At 39.5% G+C, this 13,649-nt stretch overlaps 1 protein-coding gene across 1 annotated transcript in view; it reads right to left on the bottom strand.

Annotated features, from left to right (window-relative positions):
- Nucleotides 1–1,339: 1,339 nt before the first annotated feature.
- Nucleotides 1,340–13,649, bottom strand: part of HHLA1 (HERV-H LTR-associating 1) — a 67,532-nt gene continuing 55,222 nt past the window's right edge. The window contains exons 14-16 of the mRNA XM_036741545.1: nucleotides 13,002–13,158; nucleotides 8,856–8,938; nucleotides 1,340–1,383 (exon numbers count right to left, since the gene is read on the bottom strand). Coding sequence (XP_036597440.1) covers nucleotides 1,340–1,383; nucleotides 8,856–8,938; nucleotides 13,002–13,158 — 284 coding nt within the window. The remainder of the gene's footprint in view (nucleotides 1,384–8,855; nucleotides 8,939–13,001; nucleotides 13,159–13,649) is intronic.

The following is a 13,649-nucleotide window of genomic DNA, read 5'->3' as shown; positions in this document are numbered from 1 at the left end:
TCAGAGGCAGTGCTTGAATACGGACCTCTTGCTTTGGAGGCAAGCTATCTATCCACTGTACTACACTGCCTCTCAGTATATATAGAATATCTATCTATCTATCTATCTATGACTGAAACTACTGAACAACAAAATCTATATATCTACCATCTATCTGTCAGTTTATATCTGTCTGTCTCTGTCTCTCTTATCTATCTATCCATCTCTCTATTCATTCTATCTGTAGATGAGAGATAAAATAAGAGAAAGACAGAGAGACACAATGATAGAATGATGGAACAATGGATAGATAGAACATTTATCAAGGGCTTGCTGTGTGTCAGGTAGAGTGCTAAGTGCTGGAGACGTAAATACAATCAAGCAAGATAGCTTCCACCCATCAATAGGTATGGCCCTTCCTGTGTTTCTATTGGGAGAAGACAACGATGAACTAGAAAGCTGGGGAGAGGGGAGGTATTCATGAAGATGTCCAGTATACAAAACTAAAAAAAGACAGTTTTGTGAGGGAAGGTGCTAGCAGCTGGTGTGTGTGTGTGTGTGTGTGCATGTGCATGAAAGAAAAGGAGAGAGGGAGAGGGAGAAAGGGAGAGGGAGGAAAGGAGGGAGGGAGGGAGGGAGAGAGAGAGAGAGAGAGAGAGAGAGAGAGAGAGAGAGAGAGAGAGAGAGAGAGAGAGAGAGAGAGAGAACTGGAATTGCCAATTAAGCAAATAAAAACAAACAAAAGCAACAGCTACAATGATCATCCCATTTGACAGTACCTGTAGCATTCTGCCCCTGGTAATCTCTCTCTGTCAAGGGGAGAGGACCCATATTGTCTCAAACACATTTTATCTTAACTAGAACACCATACCAGAGTCCGTGCCATCTTCTTGGGGATTTGCCTCCTTAACAATAACATGAAAACAAAGAAGAACTCTATTGATAGAGGTCTTTAGAGAACCCTGGGATGTATTTCTGTCCTACCAATAAGCTTCTTGAGGTGGCACTTTCTAGTATAGGGAGTAGTTAGCCTTCTTAGGCATTTTGACATTTATGTTCTGTGCCCAACTGGTCTTCCTGGGACTGAGATGGCCACAGACCCATCCGTAACTGATGTGCTTATGGACATGAAGCAGGTTGAACAGCTTTTTTTGTGTGTCTATAATCTGTGTGCCCCCTGCCTACGGTGGCCTAACATCAAACACACCTGCAAGAGAGAAGAAAGGGATAATTAAAAACAACAACAACAAAAAACCCAAATCAGTTCCCGGTGGTGCTCTTGCTGGCACTGTGGGCTGAGGAGAGCAGCCGAGGGGGTGGAGTGAATTCAGAGCTCTGCTTCAGTGGTTCCCTTGGGGCCTCAGACAGATGTGCAGATGTTTGAAAGACATTTTTGCTTTAAGGCTGAAAAGAAGAGGAGGGGAAAAAATCACCGGTGTGGAACAACTAAAGAGAAATGTAGTGTATCTGACTGCAGTGACTCTGGGAAGAATGCCAGACTTCAGTGTGCTCCATCCATCATGTACTATAGCAGTGGGCTTGTGGAAGATGGGCTATATATTAGAAGGAAGGTAATCTGGACCAGCTCAGGTTCTGCCACAATAATGATAGCTCCCTTTTATGTAGCATTTTAAAGTTTTCAGAGAAATATACATGTATACATACACACATTTGTGTGTATATATCTGTGTGTATGTGTGTTTGTATACATGTGTGTATTTCTCATTTGATTCTTACAACAGCCCTAGGAGGTGAGCATTTATTGTTACCTCTGTTGTACCTGCCTAAGGTCACAGCTACTAAATGTCAGAGGCAGGATTCGAACTAAGCTTTTCTCAACTCCAGGTCCCACACATAATCTACTACACCACCTATTTACTCCTCAGTTGCTTTATGGCCAACTTGCTTCTCCCTCTGATCTTTAGCTTTTTATCTATAAAATAAAGGCATTGGATTAGATGATTTAAAAGATGGACTCCTTCCAAACCCTAATCCTTAAAGTCCCTTCTAGCTATAAATCTGTGATTAAGATTCTATTATCAGCAAGGTGACCTGCACCCCCTCCCCTCCACACACACACACACACACACACACACACACACTCACATACACACACACAAGTTCCTCATCTGTTTTGGATCAAGCACACACTCCATTGGGTCATGCACAGAGCTAAGCCAGAGCCTAAGCAACCTTGAAGCCAAATTTACCTTCATGTAAATACCAAAGGAATGTGCTTTAGTGAGAACCTAGTGAGAGAGGGGCTAATTACCCTTGGGAAACTTCCTGTAGGCCCCATGGGCTTTGCTTCAGCATGTGTTATCCATTTGGGAATGCTCAAGCCCTAAATTACCCCTGTTGCAGGATAGCCTTATAGGTGGTCTAGGCTGGGACTAGCATCTTGGGCATCCCTTTCTTCCCCCTCATCCATGACTCTTACCATTCCAAAGGCTGCCCATATCAAGTGCTTTTTTTGGCAATAAGAATTCCAGATACAGTAAATGCCCATCAGCTTTTAGTACAGTGCCTAGCTTAGTATTTGTTGTTTTTAAGTCATTTTTTTAGTTGTGTCTCACTCTTCGTGACCCTGTTAGGGTTTTCTTGGCAAAGATACTGGAGTGTTTGCCATTTCCTTATCCAGCTCTTTCTTCAGACGAGGAAACTGAAGCAAACAGGAGTAACTTGCCCAGGGTCACATGGCTAGTCAGTGTCTGAGGCCAGATTTGAACTCAGGAAGATGAGTCTTCCTGACTCCAGACCCAGCACTCTATCCACTGTACCACCTGCCCTGTATCAGCTGCCCTGAGCCCATAGTAGAGGCTGAATAAATCCTTATTGGTTTATTTGATCTATCCAGAATCCAACCAGAAAAATGACATTCAGAATGAAGAACCTTCTGAATGATCATAAAAAATAAAGATGATCAATTAATGACTATTCAGTATAATTTGTGTTGCTTATGCCGGCCTTTCTAACTGCTCCAATTTTTGGTTTCCTATACTGGCTCTTTGTCCTTTCCTCAATGCTAGAAGGTGACTGTTCCTTTCTGAATGCAGTCTGGCCAGACAGGGTCAAAAGAGACAACTAGTGCAACTGATGAATACCCACCAGTGCAGCCCATGACTCCAAAGGAATTCTACCAACCCCTCAGTTAGTCCATCTGCTCACTTTAAGTCAATGCACTGTTAGGAAGCACTAGCTCCCTTTACCTACTTCCAAATAGCCCCAAATATCTTTGTCCCCTAATAGCTTTGCAGCTGGATAGAGCTGACTTATTTGGTGCAATTACATGTGTAGCTTCATTTGCCCATGCTAAGCAGAGATGGAGGCCCAGCAAGAGGTAGATGTGTACATATCTCTTGTATCTATCTTGTATCTGTATGATATCAGCCAATGCTGGAGTGATATAAACTCAGTATAAGGCTTTATACCCCAAACCTAACAACTCTGTTTGAATATGTTTGTCCTCTTTTCTTCCTACACACTCTTCTTTAATTACCTCATTAGCTTTTGTGGTTTGAACTACAAACTCTAGGCAAATGACTCTCCACTCTGTATCTCCAACCCTGATCACTCTTCTAAATTCCAAACTAGCATCACTAAATACTCTATAAGCCGTCTCTACCTAGGTGCTTACTAGCACCTCAAAATGTCCAAAATTAAGTTCACAATTTTTCCCCAATCTTGTCCCCTATGACTTCACTATTTCTGTAAATGGCAACACTCGGTTAACCATTTTTATAACCTCAGGGTTATCGTACTCCTTCTCCCTCATCTCTAAAATCTAATCAGTTATCAAGTTCTATTGATTCCTCCTACTAACCATCTCAATCCAACACTTCCCCACAATAAAGAATGAAAGAAAAACAAATCCCCTATTATAAACAAACATAGTCAAGCAAAACAAATTTCTGTATTGGACATGTCCAAAAAATATATGTATTAGAACTACATTCTGAGTCCTTCACTTCTTTATCAGGAGATGGGTGGCATGTTTATCGCTAGTCCTCTGGAGTCGTGGCTGGTGATCACACCAAGAATTCCTAATTCTTTCAAAGTTGTTCATCTTCACCATGCTGTTGTCATTGTATAAATTGTTTTCTTGGTTCTGTTCATTTCACTGTGTGGAATTTCACTTCCTTCCTTTCCATTCTCTTGAGATCATCAAGGCACAACAGAACCACTCCTAAGCTTTCTGTCTTGCCCCTTTATGATTCCGCAAGATGATAAGGTCCAGAAGGGACATAAGTGTCAACTCCTCATATTAGAATGTAAGTAGTTTATCCTTGTTTAGTTTTTTTATCATTGTTCTTTCATGTTTACCTTTTTATATTTCTCTTAACTCCTGTGTTTGAACTTCAAAGTTTGCATACAGCTCTAGTCTTTTTATCAGGAATGATTGGAAGTTCTTTATTTAATTAAAGGTCTAATTCTCCCCTTCCCCCCAGCCCCCTCCCCCCATAGGGTTATTCTCAGTTTTGCTGAACTTTACGAATTCCTGACCTGGGTTGGGATCTGAGCAATAGCAGATTGCTGTTAGGATCAACAACTGTCAGCCAACAGGGAAGCTTTACTGGATTAGGGTGACAAAACTGCAGGCTCCCCTTTGGTCTGGGATTTCTGTCCTGGTTATTCTTCTGTAGCCTTCAGACCAGGCTAGAAGCTGGAACTGAGATCCTGCTCTGCTCCTAGAGTCTGAGCCACCTTGCTTCTTCTCTCTGGGTACATACCCCAAGGCCTTCCGATGGGTATGGAGAATTGTGGAGGGGGAGCACAAGTCTCTGACTTGGACCCAGAGCTGAGTAGTCAGTGAATGCTCAGGTAGAGGAACACCATCCCAGAGAGGTCAGCTTTCAGACTGGAATAGGATTTTGCTATTTCCTGATTATACCATTTCCCTTATAACATCAGGGCATCCACTCTACCAGATGTGTTTTCAGTTTGGTGACTAGTGATTCCTTCCTTAATTGGGAGCTATTCAAGTCAAGTCAACAAGAATTTATTAAGCATCTGCTATGTGCCAGGCACATTGTCAAGTGCTGGTAGTATACAGAACAGGAAAGAACATTGGCTTGGGAGTCAAGAGAACTACTTCTTACTCCTATGTATTTTTTAAAGACCCTTTACCTTTCCAGGCCTTTTAATTCCTTGTTTTCAAATGAGTGCATTGCAGATGTGTCTTGAGGGACTAAACTGATGCCCCAAATAGAGTTTGAAGAATCCTGGAATCACAGAATCTTAGAGTTGGAAGAGGTTCTTTAATGGAACCCCCTTCCCAGTGCATGAATCCTTGTTACAACAACCCCAAAGTGTGGTCATTCAGCCACTTCTTTTCCTCCTGTGAAGAATCTCTTTTCCCCCCAGACCACTCAATTTAGTTACACATTTATTAAGATCTCTTTTAAATGAGATCAAAGAAGATAATATACGGAAAGTGCTTTGCAAACCTTAAAATGCTACATAAAAGTTAGCTCTTCTTCTTACCATTATCAGAGCCACTGTGGTATAGGGAATAGAGCTGTCATTGGACCCAAGAATGCTTGGGTTCAAGTCCAGGCTTTCATATATATTGACTATGTGACCTGAGCCAAAACCTTTTCTCCTCAGTGCTCCAGGAAACTCTCTAAAACTCCCTAAGTCAGAGAGAAGGTGCCTACCTACATTAGCAGAGGGAGTTTCCTCACTTGGGAATTCCCTGTACTAACGAAATCACAGGTCCAATCTCTATCTGATGATAATGATGATGATATAATAATAATAATAATAATAATAATAATATAAGCAGACCACTGTGCAACCCCTTCCATTGTTGATGAAATCCATGATTTTGATAGAAGTAGAAGGATATTTTTTGCCAGGATATTCCTCTTCCTCCCAACCCTCAATAGATTTTCATTTATTGCATTAAATTTTTCTCAATTACATGTAAAATTTTTTAACAATTTAAAAATTTTTGAGTTCCAAATTTTCTCCCTCCCTCCTTGAGAAAGCAAAGGACTTGATGTAGACCCTACATGTGAAGTCACGCAAAAATATTTTCATTTTAGACATGTTGAAAGTAAAACATAGGTCAAAGGAAAAAAAAACCAGAAAGATAAATGAAGTTAAAAAACCAAGTTTGCATCAATCTGCATTCAGATTCCATCAGTTCTTTTTCTGGAGTTAGATAGCATTTTTTGCCATAAGTCCTTCACAATTGTCTTGGATCCCTCTATTGATCAGAATAGCTAAGACATTCACAGTTGATATCACACAATATTATATTGTATGATATGATATTATCACATAATGTCGTACCGTTGTTGTTACTGTGTACAATGATCTCCCAGTTGTGCTCACTTCACTTTGCATCAGTTGATATGAGGCTTTCCAGGTTTTTTTGAGATCATCCTGCTGATCGATTCTTATAACACAATAGTATTCCATCACAATAAAGTATCATAACTTGTTCAGCCATTCCCCAATTGATGGGCATCTTCGCAATTTCCAATTCTTTGCCACCACAAAAACAACTGCTATAAATATTTTTGCACATATAAACCTTTTTTTCTTTTTTTTTATTTCTTCGGGATCCAGACCTAGTAGTGTCAAAGGGTATGCATAATTTTATACCCCTTTGTTGCAGTTTTATAGTCCTTTGCACATAGTTCCAAATTACTCTCCAGAATGATTAGGTCAGTTTATAATGCCACCAAGAGTACATTAGTGTCCCAATTTTTCTATGTCTCCTCCAAAATTAGTCATTTTCTTTTTCTGTCAGATTAGCCAATCTTATAGGTGTGAGGTGGTACCTCAGATGTTTAAATTTGTATTTTTCTAATCAATAGTGATTTAGAGCATTTTTCCATATTACTATTGATAGCTTTTATTTCCTCCATTAAAAACTGTCTATTTTTATCCTTTCGCCATTTATCAATTACAGAATGGCTTGTATTCTTATAAATTTGGCTCAGCTCCCTATATATTTGAGAAATGAGGCATTTTAAAGAGAAATTTGCTGTAAATTCCTGCCCCCTCCAATTTCCTGTTTCTTTTCCTAATCTTGGTAGCATTGATTTTGTTTGTCCAAAACCTTTTAAATTTAATGTAATCAAAATTATTCATTTTACATCCCATAATTCTCTCTACCTCTTGTTTAGTCATGAATCCTTCCCTTATTCATAGATCTGACAGGCAAAATATTCCATCCTCCTCTAACGTGTTTATGATATTACCCTTTATGTCTAAATCACGTACCCATTTTGACCTTATCTTGGCCTTATCTTTGACCTTATCTCTTATGAGATGTTGTTCTACCTAGTTTCTCCCCAACTGCTTTCCAAATTTCCCCACAATTTTTGCCAAATAGTGAGTTCTTGTCTCAAAAGTTTGGATCTCTGAGTTTGTCAAGCACAAAATTACTATGGTCATTTACTACTGTGTATTGTATACCTAACCTATTCCCCTGATCTATTGCTCTATTTCTTAGCCAGTACCAGATTGTTTTCATGATCACCACTTTGTAATATAGTTTGAGATACTTTACTGCTAGGCCTTCTTCCTTCACATTTTTTTTCCATCAATCTTCTTGATAGTCTTGACCTTTTGTTTTTCCAGAAAAAAAATTTATTATTTTTTTCTAGCTCCATGAAATAATTTTTTGGTAGTTTGATCAGTGTGGCACTGAATAAGTAAATTAATTTAGGTAGAATTGTCATTTTTTCCTATACTGGCTCATCCTACCTATGGGCAATGAATATCTCTCCAATTGTTTAGATCTGACTTTATTTGTGTGAAAAGTGTTTTGTAATTGTGTTCTGGGTTTGTCTTGACAGGTAGACGCCCAAGTATTTTATTTTATCTATAGTTATTTTAAATGGAATTTTTCTTTTTACCTCTTATTGCTGGATTTTGTTGGTAATAAATAGAAATAATGATGACTTGTATGGGTTTATTTTATTCTAACCTTTGCTGGTTGTTAATTGTTTTAATTAGTTTTTTAGTCAATTCTCTAGGATTCTCTAAGTATACCATCATATCCTCTGCAAAGAGCGATACTTTTGTTTCCTCATTGCCTATTCTAATTCCCTCAATTTCTTTTTTTCTCTTATTGCTGTAGCTAACATTACAGTAAAATATTGGATGATAGTGGTGATAAAGGGCATCCTTGCTTCATCCTGATCTTATTGGCAAGGGTTCTAGCTTATCCTCATTACATGATAATGCTTGCTGATGGTTTTAGATAGATACTGCTTATCATTTTAAGGAAAGCTCCATTTATTCTTATGCTTTCCAATGTATTTAATCAGAATGAGTACTGTATTTTGTTACAGCTTTTTCTGCATTTACTGAGATAATATATGATTTTTATTGGTTTTGTTATTGATATAGTCAGTTATGCTTATAGTTCTCCTAATATCTAACCATCCCAGAGTTCCTGGTATAAATCCAACCTGGTCATAGTGTATGATCTTTGGGATACATTACTTTAATCTCCCTGCTAGTGTTTTATTTGAAATTTTTGCATCAATATTCATTAGGGAAACTAGCCTATAGTTTTCTTTCCCTGTTATCTTATGTGCCTCTCACAATGACTTTGTGAATTATCTTCCCATTTTATAATTGAGAAACTGAGGATAAAAAAAAGTTGGATGATATGCCCAGGGTCACTCAGGTAGCACATGTCTAAGGTAAGGTTTCAGCTCATGTCCTGCTGACTCTAAGTCTCGTATACTATCTATTATGCCACCTCACTGCTTAGAATTAGTCATAATCAAGATGGATGTTACGGGAGTCCTGTTAAACAAAGCCTTTCTTGGTAATGATATTTGTTGTAGCTAAAGTAACTCTAACTAAAGTAAGGATGTTACATTTAAGTGGTTAGGTACTGTACTTACTGTGGGGATGATCCATCCTTGTCACCCTCTGGCAGATGTATGTTGCACTTCTCAAGAACCAGGAATAGTACTCAATGCAGAACCTAGAGAGTTAATGTAAGTCAGAGGAGAGATAACCTTGCCATAGCTAGGAATTTATAGTTAGAGCAGCCTGGGGGGTTTACTTAAAATATGTAAGGTAGGGCTTGATTTATTAATGATTGCAATCTACTAGGCTTCATTTTGGAAGTGCTTTGGGGTTGCTTTTGGGGGTCAAACATGAACTTGAAAAGACCACATTGACCTTGGGATGTCTTTTGCTCAGGTGGTGTAGGCAGCTACATATAAATACAGCTCAGGCAGACATAGAATAACTCAGTTCAGTTCAGCATCATGGTTTTCTTGACTAGCCATTCTTGTGAAGCTCTTATGAAACATCATCCAATGTTGGCAAGATGACCAGTGGTACTAAAGTCATAAAGCAAGGCCTTTTTTTACTCACAGAAAGGTTCAGGACTATATAGGTCTGGAACTAGCACAGGGCAAATAAGGCTGTATTCCATATACTAATTAATGAGGAATACTGGGGTTGAAATTCTTACCCCTATCCTTTCTGCCTGTTTCTTTTTCCAGACCCAGGCTACCATCCTTGGGTCTAGAGTCAGGTATCTATCATAGTCATCTCTTCAGGTGTATCACAATGGGTCAGAGTGGACTCTTCTCCTCTGTCCTGACCTGGCTAGACTCTACAGTCTAGTCTCTTGACCCTCCCTACAGAAAACTTAGTGACATCCTTCTTCTACCACCTTTCTTCTCAATTTTTCATTTCTACTATATCCTCTAAAAATTTTCTTGGTTATAGAGCAGTGGAAAGATCAATGAATTTAGAGGCAGAAGACTTGAGTTCTAATCTTGCTCTGTTATTTGTTTTTCTATGTTCCTGGAATATAGGTGCTTAATAAATGTTTATTGACTGACTTATTTGTGTGACCTTGAACCCTTAATTTCACTTCTCTGGGCCTTAATTTTTCTCCATAGTTAAATGAAGGGCTTTGACTAGATGACTTTTAAGGTCCCTTCCTTAGGCTATAAACCTGTGATCCTAGATCTCTTCCTTTCAGATTCCTTGCATCTTCTTAGGTCTGTTGCAGCCTAGGCTTTTTTCTGAAGGTGCCACATTTCTTGGAATCCTTTTAGAAGAATCCTTCCCTTAAACCCCCTGTACAGGGCCAGAAGGAGTTAACAAACTCCTTTTTCCCCCATGGCTACCCCATTAGTATCAGTCAGAAACTATCTCTCTTCTTATTAAGTATAAGCCAATCTGGACCCTTGCTGCTATCATCTGTTAACCCTGGGTTCAATAAAATCAGGGCCTGGCTCACAGTCTTTGCCTTCCCTACTTTGTTCAGTCCAGCCTTCTCACTTCTCAACTTACTCACCTCCTATGACCTCTGTCTTTAATCTATCTCAATTATACCAGAGCATGGTTATACCTTTGATTTACTTTGAGCCACTTCTCAAGCTGCTAGGATTTCTGGTGAAGGCTCTAGAATATGAATCCTTGGTCAAACAGGGCAACTGTGTCAGGAGGAGGCTCGAGAGACTCCAAATATGGCAGGAATGGGGGAATACAAATGGGTCCAATAGAAAGAACTAGGTTGAGTTAGATAAATGGTCATCTCACCGGCTCTCTCAAAATCTTAGATTCTTGATATAGGATGACCTACTGTACCCACATTGTTATTCCAAAACCCAGTCTTCCTATGCATCTTGGCCCCTGGATCTTGGAACTCTGAAGATATTCTGGCACCTACTCGACCTGTCCTTTCAATGTATGTTTTCTCTTCTCCCAGTTCAGATCCATAGCTCATCTGCTGCAGATGGGCCTCATTTTTTTCCCTTAACAGTAGTCATAGTTCTATCTTTAAAGAAGAGCCACAAATACCCATAAGATAGAATGCTCTTCCCTCTTTCCCTTCTTCCTTTTCTCTTAATTCCCTTATACTAAAGATCTTGCTAAACCATCCTTGGCTGATCCCTTTAGCTACAGGAAACCAGAGATGCTGGGTAAGGTGTCCAGAGGTAAAAGCTGGAGAAAGAGTGAGGGCATCTGTTGAATGACTAAGAGAGCATAAGAAGTGAATTGATTACTAATACTTATAATTCTTGAATTGGATTGAATGGCCACTTTTCTTTAAGATTTTCCTTGTGACAACTTTGTGAGGTAGAGAGTATGGGTAGTATTGAGTTTATTTTTATAGAGGAAGGCTTATAAAGGTTAAATGGTTTATCCACATTCACACAGATAATAAACAGCAGACCTGTAACCTGCTCCAGGTCTCCTGACTCCCAGTCTACTACACCACAGATTCCAATCAATCAATCAATTCCAGTTCCAATGGGTCTTTTAGTAGACTTTAATAATGATATTAAAGGTTTGGAAGTAGACAGGCTCCCAAGGCTATAGAGCATGAGTGGTTTTTTTTCCCCCTCTATTATTCTGCTTGTGACAGCATCTAAGAGAAAATCACAGTGAAGAGAAAGTCATGTCAGCATTTCAGGGAAGGCAAAAATCCCTGACCAAATTTTCTGAAACATTACAGGGCCCATTCTCCAATTTTCCTTCACTGACCCATTCATTTGGCCCTGAGAATGACTGGTATTAGGCTCTGGAAGAACCGTGATTTGTATGTATTTGGAGGAGAGAGGCAGAGACCTCTCTGACCTACCCCCCAGCAAATTCCATTAGTCTGAGAAGGATGGGAGGCCAGGGAGTTGTGCACAGGAGTCTGAAAACAACATTTCACTTTCTTTTCCAGCGTAAAGCCAGAACTCAAGTTTGTTCCCAAATGCATTAAGGGAAAAAAAAATCAACTGGCCTTAGGACAGAGTCCTATGAAAGAACATATAATGAATGATAATTTCTGGTATTTTTTTTAAGGTTTGGAAAGAGTTTTGTCCACGTTAAATCATTTGTTTCACCACAAACAGGGAGGTGCTACTATTATCTGCATTTTATAGATGAGGCAGCTGAGGCAAACAGAGGTGAAGTGAACTGCCCAGGGTCATGTAGATGGTAAGTAGATGAGGAAGGATTTGAATCTGAGTCTTCCTGACTCCAAATCACACTTCATCCACTGTACCACCTAGCTGACTTTATATACGGGAACCTGAGGGAGCAGGAAACATCCCAGGCTGATCCTACTGGTAGGAATGGAGACAATGTTTTGCTTTTTGCCTTGTGACTGCCTTCCCTCCTCCCGTTAATTCCTTTGTGCCCTCTCCATTATTGTCTTATTCCCTTCTCTCTAGCTGTTCCCCTGTGCTACCTCCAATACCCACCAAAGCCTCTATATCTGTGCCTCTGAAGAGAGGACAGTTAGTGACCACCACTTCCTTCCCTTCTCCCACGTCTGCATCTCCCACTCATGTGCATTCTTGTCTTTCCTACCTCCTAAAAACCTTAGTGATAAGGTCTAGGGAAGAGATGCTCAAACCTCAGCCTCTTAAATAGACAACCAGTTCTCTCTAGCTGTTCCTCAACTATCATTGATTAGGTCCCAAATAGGCTAGTCTCCAAGCATATAAGTTTTAGCAATATTCTTCATCTAATCCTTTAGGCATCTGGAGGCCACGAATGAATGAGTGCTAGAACATTTATTAAATGCTTTCTAGGCACCAGACTCTGCATTAAGCACTTAAGACATAAATATAAGCAAATGTGACAATCTGTGCCCTAAAGGAGCTTATAGTCTAAAGAGGGAATGACAATATATTCAAGGGAGAAAAAAAAGGAAAGGGAAGAGAGAGGGGTATAAACACTGTGGCATGGCATAGAAATGAAGGTCCTATATCTTATGCCTTCTAAGGATCAATGGAAGCTAATATAGTGTCTAGTATGCAGTAGTAGGTGATTAATTAATGTTGTTTGAATTAGCTTGAATTGTCTGCTTTCTTTTTTGGTTGTTTTTGGTTGGACATGTGTGTTAAGTGGAGATATCACAGACAGAGAAACTGGTTTCTGAATTCTCAGTTAAGTCATTTGTTCAGTAACTAAGATGGCAAGAACCACCATTTTGCACCAACCAAAGGGCAACTTCCCCCTTTCAAACCAAAAAGAGAAGCAGTTTAAAGAAAATATTCTGACAGAATAGCAATCAGGGTTACCTCGTAGTATCTTTTCTTGAATATGGCTTTTGACTAATGCAGAGACATTGCTGAAAAAACCGGCACAGCTCCATGACACAAGGGTTTATCTTTTGGAGGCTGAGGGTGAGAGGAAGGGTCGTCATGTCTTTGTCTTTGAGCGGTGGCTGTGGACATCCTGAAAGATATATCAAGAAGAAGCAGGGTGTGGTGAGAAGACCTAATCCATCTTGCTAGCTATGGGATTTTGGTTGTCATCTCCAGGATTTCTCTGAGATTCATTCTCCTTGTTGGTATAATAGAGATTACTAAGAGGGCTGTTGTAGGAAACAGACTCACTAACACATGTAAAAGCCTTAGAGAATCTGAGGATCTTAGGGTCATAGAGAAAGAACTTGAAGGCCATCTGGTCCAAGGATTACCTTGATAGGAAACCCTTCTACAATAATATTCCTGACAAAGCGATCATCCATTCCTCTGCTGGGAGATTTCTAGGGACAGGAAGCCCACTACTTCCTGAGGCAAGTCATCCCACTTTTGGATAGCTCTAACTCATAGAAAGTTTTCTTTCTTTTATTATCATAGTTTTATAAAATCTTCTCTTCTATAAGGTAAACATCCTCAATTCTTTCAACCAGCCATTCTATGGTATGTCCAGTTACTCAACAT

This window comes from Trichosurus vulpecula, chromosome 1 (genome assembly GCF_011100635.1).
Source record: "Trichosurus vulpecula isolate mTriVul1 chromosome 1, mTriVul1.pri, whole genome shotgun sequence".
In the NCBI taxonomy this organism is placed as follows: domain Eukaryota; kingdom Metazoa; phylum Chordata; class Mammalia; order Diprotodontia; family Phalangeridae; genus Trichosurus; species Trichosurus vulpecula.
Note: the sequence above shows the minus strand (reverse complement) of the source record. Positions and strands in the feature narration are given on the sequence as shown.